The sequence below is a fragment of the Eulemur rufifrons genome, chromosome 18 (assembly GCF_041146395.1).
Source record: "Eulemur rufifrons isolate Redbay chromosome 18, OSU_ERuf_1, whole genome shotgun sequence".
Classification (NCBI taxonomy): domain Eukaryota; kingdom Metazoa; phylum Chordata; class Mammalia; order Primates; family Lemuridae; genus Eulemur; species Eulemur rufifrons.
The window spans coordinates 28,853,852-28,866,768 of NC_091000.1; the positions used below are offsets into that span (position 1 = coordinate 28,853,852).

Sequence of the window (12,917 nt, forward strand, 5' to 3'; positions counted from 1 at the left end):
AAGTTGAAATCCAAAGGAACAACCCATGGAGATACTAAAAACACATAACATGGCCAAGAAAAACTAGACAAGAACTTTAATCTTTTTTTCAGAAAACATGCTTTGAAATGTGCAGACTGTCTTCTGGAGGCTGAGGGCAAAATGATTCTCCCAGGCTGTTCTTCGGAGGTGGTCACAAGCCCATTTATGCCATAGGCTAAACTGGAAATAGCAACTCAAGGGCTTGGGCCCCTCCCTAGGTAGCCCTTAGAAGCAAAAACAGACTAAAAATTGCCATTATGCAGTATATTGCCGCTGTGATGAAAAGCACCATGATGGGCTTGAAAGAATAAGGACAAAATTACAAGAGATAACTCTCAGCATCCATAGAGACATAGGCTTGCAGAGTGACTTGCTGTTTGGTGACTCTGTTCGGGCATATTTAAAATCTTACAGATAGAAATACATGGGATAATGTATAGCAATCTTAGAGTCAAATCAAATAAATGACCACATACTTGATTAAATACATACCAAATGTGTACTAGTAAGGACGAAACAGAGGAGTTTTCACCTGTTATTACTTATGTAGGATAGTATTTTAAATTAGATAAGTGATAACAATTGTCCTATTTTAAGAGTCATTGACAGGCTACAAATGGTGTTTCTTATCTCAAAATATTTGCCTATAAAATTTATTTATGTAGTCAAAATGATTGCCTAATAAAATTTCCCCTGTAAAGTTGTGAAAGAAATAATGGCATTGCCTTAGGCAGGAACTCAAGTACAAAGATGAAAAAAAGACATATCTGAGTATCTGATGTATTTTATTTGTTCACATTTATCCTATTTGAGGTTAACACTACTTCATTTGACAGTTTAAAAATCATCTGTAAACAAAACAAAAAACAACAGCAGCAACAGCTAAAATAAGGACACAATGTATAATAAAATAAAGGAATGTGTTGAAAGGAATATTCTGAGTAAGCAAAGGAAATGTGACCATGATTGTGAATTCAACAATCAGAAGAAAAAACTTTCCAATGTCTGTAAAAAACAAAACCATAACAGTAATAAAAAATAAGCAAGAATTCAAAGTGCAGGTGCGCTAGTTTTCATTTCCACATCCATTCAGGAAAAGATAGAGCATACTATTCTTTTATATAAAGTGACAAGTTCTGTTTTAAAACATTCAGTTACATTATCTTGCAGATTTTTTTTTTTCAGTTTACATTATCTCTACTTTACATTGATTTAATGGAAAGATGGTCATATGTGATACATGGTATAAATTTCTTGAGTCTATGGAGAATACAGAAATGGTAAAGTTCATTGTTTAATTTTTTGCTTTATTTGCACTAACAAGAAGCTGAACACTGAGTATCAGAAGCATCAGAACTTTTACTCTTTGAAATAAACAAAACTAAAAACCTATACTGAGCCTTCTATTTCTGCTGCCACTCTCAGATTCTCTGTTACAAAAGACTGTTACTTTTCAGTGAATTCTGATCAGCGGACATAAATAATCAGAACAATTTTTTTAATGCAAAATTGGTGTGGTATCTGTCCAAATTGATCTAATACAAGTGTTATTCTGGCATCATGTAAAAAAAAAACCAAACACATTTTCATAATTGTTTAGAACCCCAAATGTTTTCCCTTTGAAGGAGAACATCTGTTTAATACGATTTTTGAATAGAGACTTTTATGAAATATATTTCAAATCTTAAAAATATTCCTAAAGTGGTACAGGATTTACCCCAGCGGACAATGCCTTTCCATTTAACAACAGTGGTATTTCATTTTCCTTACAGCTCTAATTTTATTTAAAAAGCCTGAATACACAAATGACCGCTGCCTTATTTAGCATTAAACAGCACTATTTTTTAAACCATGTATACAGCTCAACAGCAAGATTAATAAGTTATAATACACACATATCACTGACAGATTCATTTTTTTTTATTATAATTCACTGAATAAACTGTATTCTGGTAAATCCCTCTCCCCCCAGCAAGAGTGTAACTGTACCTACATTGAGGTGTTTAAATATTTCTCCAACAGTTTTCATTGTATTACGTTATGAAAACACTAGGCTTCGAGCCAGGTACTAATAAATATTTAATTTAAAAGAAAGAAAGAAACCCCGGCACAGAAGAACATAAAAAAGCCCCCCCCTCCCCCCGTCCCCAGGGAAGGCGCCCGCGTCAGCCGGACATGGCCGAGATTTCGTAGTCACTGGCCGAGGTGAGGGGCTTGCCCATCATCCGGATGTTTTTTGCACTGGTAATCCTGGCCATCATGCACACGGGCTTGTCAAAGTACTTCACGAGGGCAGGCTCAGTCAAGAGGGAGGCCAGGAACTGCTCGAAGGTGATGGCCCAGTCCTGGTCCAGGCTGGTGCTCCGGGGCAGCGCCGCCGTGCCCTGGCCGCTGCGCACCAGGACCGTGTCCTCCCCAATGTCTTCGCAGTGCAACTTGTCCTCCTCGTGGGAGCCGGCACTCAGCACCGAGTACGAGGACATGGAGCTGTCGTCCTTGGTGTCGTCGTCGGAGATCAGCATGGAGGAGCAGGCCCCGTTGTCCCGGGGCGAGGAGTCCTCCAGTTTAATGTCCTCCATCTGTCCTCCGAGGGAGTGTTCCTCGCTGTCGGCGGCCAGGCTGGCCGGGAGGGGCTCCACAGACTCCACCACGTAAGCCTGGCCGGGCCCCTTCTTGGGGAAGAGCATGCCTTGGATGCCCTGGTGGCAGGACGGCCCGCTGCCCCCGCCCCCGCCCTCCTTTGCAGGCTGGGCGACAAAGAGTTTGCCCACTTCCCCGATCTCCAGCAGGAGGCTGGTCACCGCTGCCGTGGCGTGGTACAGCTCCTGCTCATTGGGGTCCTCGCTGAACATGTTATACATTGTCTTGCACAGCTCAATGAACTGACCCTGAAGAGTGATTTGGAAAAACACAAAGAATGTGAAATCTGGGAGGCCGAGAGACAGGACTGAGGTGGACTGAAAAGCCATTTAAATAATGACTCCTAAAGATCTCTGGAAAGTCCTGTGTGCAGGCTGGATGGGCATGTTGTTTAAAGTCTGTTTACTGATGTTTCCTTTTTTTTTTTTTTAAATTTGAAAAATTTCAAACATCCATGACAGTAGAAAAAAATGGAAAAAATAAAACTTTCATGTACACATCACTTAGGGTCAAGAATGACTATGTGGTACTATGTGGTGTATCTTTGCTTCACTGACTTTTTTTTTCTTATTTTCCTTTTCCTTATTGAAGTACCTTAAGGAAATCTCAAACTCATCTCTTTTCATGTCTACACACTTTAGGATGGATCTCAATTTTTCCAAGGTTGGCTCCAACCCCATCTCCCGTGACACCCTTATCTCCCTGGACAGAACTAATGCCTTCAGCCCCCACCCAGGTGACTCTGTTCTTGTTATGAAACTCAGCATTTTCATCCTGTGTTATAATTATTTATATTGTTTTTCTCTCTTTGATTATACTTCAGCTTTTTAAGGAAAACGTGTGAGATATCTTTATAGCTGAGCACAGTGGTTTGAAAACAGTATAGTCCTTGTCTTTGACTATCTGAGGGTAACTTTAATGATTGGAAGACGATGCGAGCACTCTAAAAACAATATTTTGTGGTTCACATTTTTTCTGCAGAGGTCATATTCTCTCAACTGAGCATATTTTTGATGTATAAAAACGTGCACACGATAGTTCCAAATGGATACTAATTAAGTGCCCCCAAGTTACCATTATCTTTGAGGGGTACCGATTTTACATTTATCTCAGACTGGAAAAAAGAGCATCAAGGCTTGAAATAGATGAACTGCTGAGCACGTACCTGATTCAGTTTGGGTAAATCCTTTGCATTCTTTGACTTAGATTTATTTTCTGGAGTCCAGAGTCTCAGATAATTACGATTTTCTTGAGAATTTGGCCTCTTCCCTACAACGCAAATGTCAAGAAAGAAGGGTTTACGCGCCAAGAAACAAGTGTTCATCAGCAAGAAGGTAAACATGCAGGGGAGATATCTGTACCTTTGTCTGGCTTTAGGCTCACTGTCACAAAGCCATCATCTGCACTCTGTTTGCTTCTGCTATCCAATCCAACAACTACCAAGAAATATTCAGAAGAAAAAAGTAAGATGTTATATTGTAATATGACCATACCATTACTATTTGTAGTAGAAAATAGAAAAACCTTCAGATAAGATAAAACACCTGTACACCCAGTTACATTTGAATCCAGCTAAACGACAAATAATTTTTTTGGCATAAGTATGTCCCTAATGTTACATGGGATATACTTATACTGAGCAAATTATTTTTTTATCTGAAATTCAAATTTTATTAGAAGTCCCTTATTTTAAGTGACAATCCTATTTCTAGGTGAAGGACTCCTCTGGAATTTTTTCTCACAGCCGGGGCTCAGCGTACAATTAAAAATTAAAGGTGTAATCCAACCATTTTGGGAGGCCGAGGCAGGAGGATCACTTGTGCCCAGGAGTTCAAGACCAGCCTGGGCAACATAGTGAGACCCTGTCTCTACATAAAATTTTTAAAAAATTAGCTGGGCGTGGTGGCACATGCTTGTATTCCCAGGTACTTGGGAAGCTGAGGCAGGAGGATCGCTTGAGCCCAGGAGTTGGAGGTTGCAGTGAGCTATGATGATGCCACTGTACTCTCTCTGGGCAACAGAGTGAGACCCTGTCTCAAAATAAATAAATAAATTAGTTGATTGATTTAAAAAAATTTAAAGGGATGATGCCAGATAGTCTCCAGTACTTAAAAAATGGATGAATATATTTTTTGCCCCAATGAATGTTGATTTCCCTCCTTTCTCTACTATCTCTTAACTTTGCATATATGAGACCGATTTTCTGCTGCTAGGCCCTGCAAAATGTGGCTTTTAAGGAATCCACCCTTGTCTTCTTAAACAGGACATTATATAGCCACTTAAAAAACATATTTTCAAATATTTCTTAATGACACAGTAATATTCTCACTGGATTTTAAGCGAAAAAAGCAGGATACAAAACTGTAGAGGTAGTTTGATCCCAGTTTTATGTGTGCGTGTGTTTCACATATTATATGAATAATTTCACATATTATATGAATAAAAAACTGAAAAAGATTTCAAAATTAATAATTACTTATCTTTGTATGGTAAGGTTTTAAGACAGGGTTAGCTTATTTTATATATTTTACCTATTTGAAAAATTTCAATACAAAGCAATAGTACTTTTGGTGTTAGAAAAACATCCTTGGCCGGGCGCGGTGGCTCACGCCTGTAATCCTAGCACTCTGGGAGGCTGAGGCAGGTGGATTGCTTGAGCTCAGGAGTTCAAGACCAGCCTGAGCAAGAGCGAGACCCCGTCTCTACTAAAAAATAGAAACAAATTATCTGGCCAACTAAAAATATATATAGAAAAAATTAGCTGGGCATGGTGGCACATGCTTGTAGTCCCAGCTACTCAGGAGGCTGAGGCAGTAGGGTCGCTTGAGCCCAGGAGTTTGAGGTTGCTGTGAGTGAGGCTGATGCCACGGCACTCTAGCCTAGGCAACAGAGTGAGACTCTGTCTAAAAAAAAAAAAAAAAAATCCTTTAAAAAGCATCTTTCAATGATATTAAATGCTACTGGCATGTGACCATTCCTGAAGCATTTCTGAAATAAGAGAATCCTTTTCTGAAATGAGTGTTCACTAAGAAATGTGTGGCTAACATTTTGCAGCCCGAATCTGATTGCTAATGATATTGAGAATACTACAGGATGTGCTAAGGCACTATGCAAAAAGCCTTACTACATTATTTTATTAGGTCCTAACTACACCCAACATGACAACTATCATCCTCACTCTCCACACAAGGACACTGATGCTCAGAGATGCAGGCGTCTGCCTACAGTCACCTAGATAACAATACACAGAGCTGGCATCCCATCTAAAGCTCTTACCCTCAGATCATATTGCCAATCATAGTAAAACCGAGGCTGGCTCACTTCTCTCTATTCAGTCACTAGGTGTTCACAGTTTAAAAGTAGGTCTAAGCTGTGCTAATTTGGGGATGGCAAAATTTAAGAGGCAAAAGAATCTAGGAGCAACCTACATTTACTTTCAGATTTAGGTGAACTGATAAAGCTGGCTTACTGATGAATTGGAAAGTAAGTAGCTTACTACAGTACAAAGCCAAGAGACACTGCTTAGATTCATATATGACAAAACAGTACATGACTTAATATATATATATTTGGAGATATACACGAGTTGGATTATGTTTTGTAGACCTATCCACATGGAGCAGGGGTCGGCAAAATTCTTCCACAAAGGGCCAAACAGTGACTATTTTAGGCTTTGCAGGCCATGTAGTCTCTGCCTTAACTGCTTAATTTTGCCACTACAACATGAAAACAGCCATAAGCAATATGTAAGTGAATGAGCTTGTCTGTGTTCCAACAAAACTCTATTTATAAGGCACTAAAGTTGCGATTTTATGTACTTTTCACATAGCAAGAAATATTATTTTACTTTTGATTGTGAAAACCATTTAAACATGTAAAAACCATTCTTAGTTCACAGGCCGTACAAAATATGTGGTGGGCCAAATTTGGCCCCTGGGCCATAGCTTGCCAACCCCTGTTGTAGAGCAAAGACGGATATAAGGGAATGCTTTTTTATATAAATGCCAGTCCCAATTCTAGATACCTGCATAAAAACAGGATGATGTTCTTAACAAGCCTGACCTTAACAGGGAGAGGAAAGCAAAGAGTATGGCTGTGTGCAATATGCTTTTTCTAAACCCCTGGGAAACATGGTACATGGTCTCTTCAGTGGGCTGAAGTACCTGCCTCCCCAGTAGTTGCCTGATCTCAAAAACTTGAAAGGAAAGTAACATATTAGGCAACCATATTCATATACATCTTTGATTAACTAGCTTTGGAGGCAAGTCTTTTCCCATTACAGAGGGCTCTGTAGAAAATGAATATAGTACCCTTGGTGAGAAAGGTCACTTACCATGTGTACATTCTGGAGTGATATCTTCAAAGAAGTACTGAGTTGCTTCAAAAGCAGAATCTGGTTCATCTTGATCAGAGGATGGCTCTAGGGAGAGGAGGAAACAGAATTCTCATACTGGCAGGGCCATGACTCAATGAAAATGTGCTTAATTACTAAAGGAAGTGACATGGGGCGGGGATGAGAAGCTAAAGTTACAAAGATGGGGTGGGGTCACATCATTGGGGAGCCTTGAATGCTACTGTCTCTAAGACCTTAGTTGGGGGGGTCGCTCCATTTCTAACTCCACCTTCCCTTTTAACACCCCCACACCAAAGTGTCCCTTTACATTTTCCTTTGTATGAAGAATTTCCCAAATTCTGTGGAATAATGCTTTATGAACCAAATTTTAGGAAATTGTAAGCTATAAAGATAATTCCCAAATCTATAGTTTTACCCTGTCTCTATCCTTAGCACCAATCTCTACTAATATATATATACATATATATATATATTTTTAGTATTTTTTTAGTATTTTAGATATATCCCAGCTGGGACCCACCTTGTTTAAACTTGGACTCAAAACCTCACCATGTTTCCCACTTGTTCCTGTCAATGTTGAGGCTGCTCCCTCTAGACTCTGACTCTCAGCGTCTCCTACACTCATGTTCGCTCTTGCAGCTCTTGAGTCCCACGTGTTACCAAATGCTATTTATTCTTTCTCTTGCAGATTCCTGCTCTGTTCCTTTACCACAACTCACACTTCAAACAGGTAAATGACCATAGAATCAAGCCCAGGATCAGTCAGGAACTTAACATAAATAGTCATTATTCAGTTCACTCTTAATGACCAATGAATCATTTTGTATATCAAAAAGAAGCAGACAGGTTACACCAAAAAGAGAGATTTCCAGCCAGGTCATGGTTACAGATACATGTGCTGCTCTACGTGGCTCACTTACCAGGCAAGACATGCATTTTGTACAGGAGTTTGAGTTTCTCTGTGAGGTCCCCGTGGCATGCGGCACCTAGAAGGCACATAAGTACCAACGTGAAAAACCTTGTGTGTGCTAGTAATCCCTGCAGACCAGTGTTCCCCTGGCAAGTCTACTGCTTACAAATTGGAACCAGGCCATTGTGTGACAATAGGTCTGGCCAGGACATACTTGGGTTAAGAGCTCTGGGTTAAGGCTGCTTGGTTTGTACTTACTATGTTCCCTAGGGAGAGTTAACCTGTCTGTACCTCAGTTTCCCCTCTGCAAGGTGCGATGGTAACAGAAGATCCTACCAGTGATCCTGATGTCAAGACTCTATGACAGTACATTAACAAAGTGTTAATACATATAAAACACTTAGAATAGTGCCTGACACATAATAAATTGGTATTTTTAATGAGAAAAGTTATGTGATTGGGCCACAATACCCTCAATAACTATTCAAGTTCAGAAATAATCTCAAAATGTGTTTAAGATTACTTCAAATTACTCATTTTAGAAGTTTTTTTTAATCGTATGAGTTCCCCTAAATGTTTCTTCATTTTAATTTATTCTAACCTATCTGTCTTCATATGACCATAGCTTCAATCAAAAGAATTCTGTTACTTTTTACTTTAAAGTCCATATTTATTCATAATATCTGAAAACCTTTTGTAAGTATATATTCTCAGGGCACCTAGTTAAAGATGAATTGGATTTGGAAAAAGAAGAAAAAGAGGAATCACAGAATCTGGGTTGGAAGGGACCTTAGGGGTTATCTTGTCTAACCTGTCACCTAGTGTAGGGCTGTCCTCTCACACACATCCATGACATAGGCATGAATTGAACTGTGTCTCTCAGTTCAATTGAACAACAGATATTTATTGACTGGCTAAAAACAAACGTTGCAGCAAGTTACTTAACTTTCCTGAGGTTCCATTTCTTTAGCTGAAAATGGAGATACTAGTAGCAAGCAGGTAGGTAATAAAGCAAAATAGTAACAGCACAAATTGTGCCTCCAGGGTATCTGGATTCAAACAAAAATTTTGTAGCAGTGTGCCCTTGGGCAAATTAAATGCATTAGGGCAGTGCCTGGCACAGAGTAAATGCTGCATAAATGGTAGTTATCATTATTATTATTGCTTCTAAGTGCTGTCATTTGGATTAAGTGATAGAGTACAAGTTCTAAAGCATCAGAACAGTACCTGCATTCAATAAAGGCAAGTCCATCCAGGTTCTCCCTTTTAAGCATATAGATGAGAATTTTATATAATTTTTTTTAACCTAAAAGGTCCTCACCTGCATCCCTTCCCTTTCTAAAAAACCATCAGCTTCCTCAGGGCTTTATGCTTTCCAGACATTATTCTTACAGATTAAGGGTGCTCTTTGGAAATACTGTCGGGTCTATCTATCCTTTTTACCTTTCCTTGGGTTTATCATTTATTTTTTTAATTTCAGCATATTATGGGGGTACAAATGTTTAGGTTACATATATTGCCTTTGCCCCACTGAGTCAGAGCTTCAAATGTGTCCATCCCCCAGACGGTGTGCACCACATACCACACCCATCAGGTGTGTGTATACCCATTGGGTTGTTTCCGTATCTTTGCAATCGTGAATTGTGCTGCTATCAACATTCTAGTGCAGATTTTTGTTTTTTATAGAAAGTCTTTTGTTCTTTTGGGTAGATGCTCAGTAATGGGATTCCTGGATCAAATGGTAGTTCTACTTGTATCTCTTTGAGTATATGGCCCAAGGTTATAATTAGCATTTTAAAGAAAATTCCTTCCTACCTCATTCTGACATAATGCCTGCTGCATCTACAACCTCACACCAGGTGGGCCAAGCCCTAGTACCATGGAGCTTTTTTTGTCCAGTTATATATGGAACAAAGTCCAGAAAGGCAGTAATACATAGGGCAGTAAGAAAGTCAGACAGCGAGGCTGACAGGCAGCTGCCCGCGTGCTGCTGGGGCGGCGTGGAGCTCACGCCAACAGTCCTTCCTCCCGACAAAAGGGAGAGGAAAGACTTCCATTGATTCTGCAGAGCTGTTGTGGTTTTTCAGCCCTTTATCAAAAACAATATGAAATGTTTTAATGAAATATTATGAAATTATATGTAATAAAATTGTATATTTAATTATATATTACATATAATTTTTTGTCAAAGAAAAGCAATCTACCACCCAAACATTTCTTTTGCTGTCATAAAGCTGTCCTGGTCTGTGGTTTCAGTGTTTATGTTGGCATTTTGTTGTCTTGTGAATTCTCTAATAATGCATTTTTAACTAATGTTGAGGGCTGTCTGATGTAGAAGGCAATGACTTCTCCGTGCAATATATGCATGAATTAAGAACAATTTTTACACTCAGTTTGCAAGCCTTCACATGTGCTTCTCTGCCCCCTAAACCCAATCCTCAGAGGCGGTTCAGGCTGTGCCCCTGAGGGCGGCACCAGGGAACGCTGGGGTCATGGCCCCATCATCCCATCCAGGTTCATGCAATAATATCACGTCCTTACTTAGCCCAGAGACAAACTCCCGGAAGTTAATCAGAGAGTCTCCATTTTCATCTAACAGCTGGAACAAACGGGAGGCCAGAATGTCAGAGTGAGTTCCGCACGCCCAGGGAAAGAGAAGAGCAAACATCCCCTTGAACTGATCGAAGTCGATGCGGTACTGTTCGAGGTAGGGCAGGCTGGGGTCGTGCCGGTCCAGGGCGTTGCTGCTCCCACCCCAGTAGCAGCTGGTGAGATGTTCTGCCTGAAAAAGGAAGAAGGATGATCACTAGGGACTCTGGTTTTGCAGCAAATACCAGGAATAAAAGGCGGGCCCTCAGGTTTAGGTCAACCTGTGTGCATCCCCTGGGGCAGGGCTCTGGCCACGGGGCCCTGGGTCTCCTCGTTCTACACATGTCCCCACTTGCCCAGCCCTCCACTGACTCCACGCCAGCACCCCTGCAGCTTACCCCTGGCAGGAAAGTGCGGCTCAATTACTGGATGTGCAGATTACACACTCACGTTTCAGAATAATTCCCATAAAGAATTTTTTTAACTTAAAGGAAATAAATAAAATGCTAAATCGAAAACGATCTGGAGTTTACATAATGTGACCCCCTTGTTTTCTAGGTGAGGCTGGTAAAGCCCCCACGTGGAGGCTCACACAAGGCCAACCAGCCAGTTGGTTCAAGCAGAATCATGATGATGAGCTTTGGGGTTTCCTTAGTCCCACAGATTACACATAACCCCGTTTTCCTGGTCACCAAAATCACATAAACATTATAGTCATACAGTATTCAATGTACAGGGATGTGGTCATCCTATTTCACACACCTGCAAGTAGCTCTAGAAAAATTATTAGTATAGGAACCACCAAGGTGAGCAGATGAGAGATCCGGATCCAGCTAACGGCTTCCTGTTTCTGTCCTCAGGAGCGAGGCAGCCTCTTTATTCATGAGGTCACACTGACTCTGGTAGAAATACACACGCATTTGAGGAAGACCACAAATATAAAGCATATACTTGAAAGGTCTGGAAGAACACCCTCGCCCACACACAGGCTTTTAGAGTCAGCTGGGTGGCAGGAAGGGAGACAAGAGGAGCATGTGAAGGAGGATTTATTTTTACTTTATTCCCTACTTCATTGTCTGAGTATTTCACTATAAGCATGTATAAATATTATAACAGATAAAAGCACTTTTGAAAATCTTTCTGATTTTCTGAAAAGGAGAGGAGTCCATTGTGAATATGTAGTACTTCAATTTTGCTCTCACTAGAAAAGGAGCCAAGATGATCAATGTTCTGATTGCAATTATTAATATTTACTGGGAATGGTAGTGAATAAGCTAAAAGAGAAGCCTGGCAGGGCCTTGGGACTGCGTTCCTGGCTGCAGGGTGGAGGCAGGGAGATGTCAAAGGGAAGGAGGAGGATGCTGAGGTCAGAGTGGCCTCTCGGACTGGGCCATTCTCTGAATTAGCATGAGTGGAGCCCGGCAACCCTCTGTGGGCAGGACAGTGCTGGTGATACCTCCCTGGAAGGGGTCCCCTATACCTCAGCTGTATCAGGTGATAAAGGTTACCCAAAGCATTTCCTCCTAAGCACCCAAGTTACTGTGAACCAGGCCAGAACACGGGTGCAGACACTTTCACGGAGCTCGCAACCACCAGCAGAACACAAGCCCTTCAGATCACCTCCCTTGTTCCTCGATGAGACCCCACAGACCATCATTTGGGGGTTAGGGGCCCATAGATTGAAACAGAAGGACTGATTTAAAAAGAGTTCAAGAGAAACTAGGGCAAAGGGCCCTGAACTACATTTTCTACCAAATCTGCTTCAGGCATTCCCTAGTGTCCCTCCCTCTGCCGCCAAGTTTTACCCCAAAGCCCACGCAGTAAGTTACTTGGGAGGGGACTGCATCATTCCTTTGTATCTTCAGGAAAGCAGCAAGAAATTGGCTTTTGATAGGACTAAAAAGCCTGGCAGGGTGCCTGACACAGAGCAATGACTCAATAAATATTTGCGAAAATAAACTAAAGCCAATTAAAGTGTTCCAACGACTCAAGAAAGAATCCGTAAGTGAAGATTTTATCTTGGCTTCCACAGTACCAGAGACTCCGTCTGGTCCCTGGCACCAAGCAAAGGTCTTAGGTTGCTTTTTCCACTCTCAGAGAGCTGGATAACTGAGTCTGTCACCATACCTTTAGGGCAGGGCCTTGAATAGGAAACAAGCTTGCTTCCTGGAGCATATTCTCAGAGTTCCAGTGACACACCTGCTCCCTGAAGGCGCACACACCAGGAGTGGAGCACTGCCCCGGGAAGACCTGGCTTCAACAACCTCCGGATCTGGGACATCTGTACAATGAGCCCCAGTCCCCCTCCTTCTGGTGTCCCCCAGAATCAGCCTCCTCCGTCCACTGTCACAGCCCTTTCTCTTCCCTGTCTGTGGTCTTGCTGCCTCTGGCTGCTTCTCCCAC

General features: G+C 41.2%; 1 protein-coding gene across 1 annotated transcript in view; it reads right to left on the minus strand.

The window, feature by feature from the left end:
* Positions 1-787: 787 nt before the first annotated feature.
* TBC1D9 (TBC1 domain family member 9) overlaps positions 788-12,917 on the minus strand; it is a 106,596-nt gene continuing 94,466 nt past the window's right edge. Inside the window, exons 16-21 of the mRNA XM_069493303.1 lie at positions 10,467-10,707; positions 7,936-8,001; positions 6,995-7,081; positions 4,023-4,097; positions 3,827-3,930; positions 788-2,909 (exon numbers count right to left, since the gene is read on the minus strand). Of these exons, the coding sequence (XP_069349404.1) occupies positions 2,187-2,909; positions 3,827-3,930; positions 4,023-4,097; positions 6,995-7,081; positions 7,936-8,001; positions 10,467-10,707 (1,296 nt within the window). The 3' untranslated portion in view covers positions 788-2,186. The remainder of the gene's footprint in view (positions 2,910-3,826; positions 3,931-4,022; positions 4,098-6,994; positions 7,082-7,935; positions 8,002-10,466; positions 10,708-12,917) is intronic.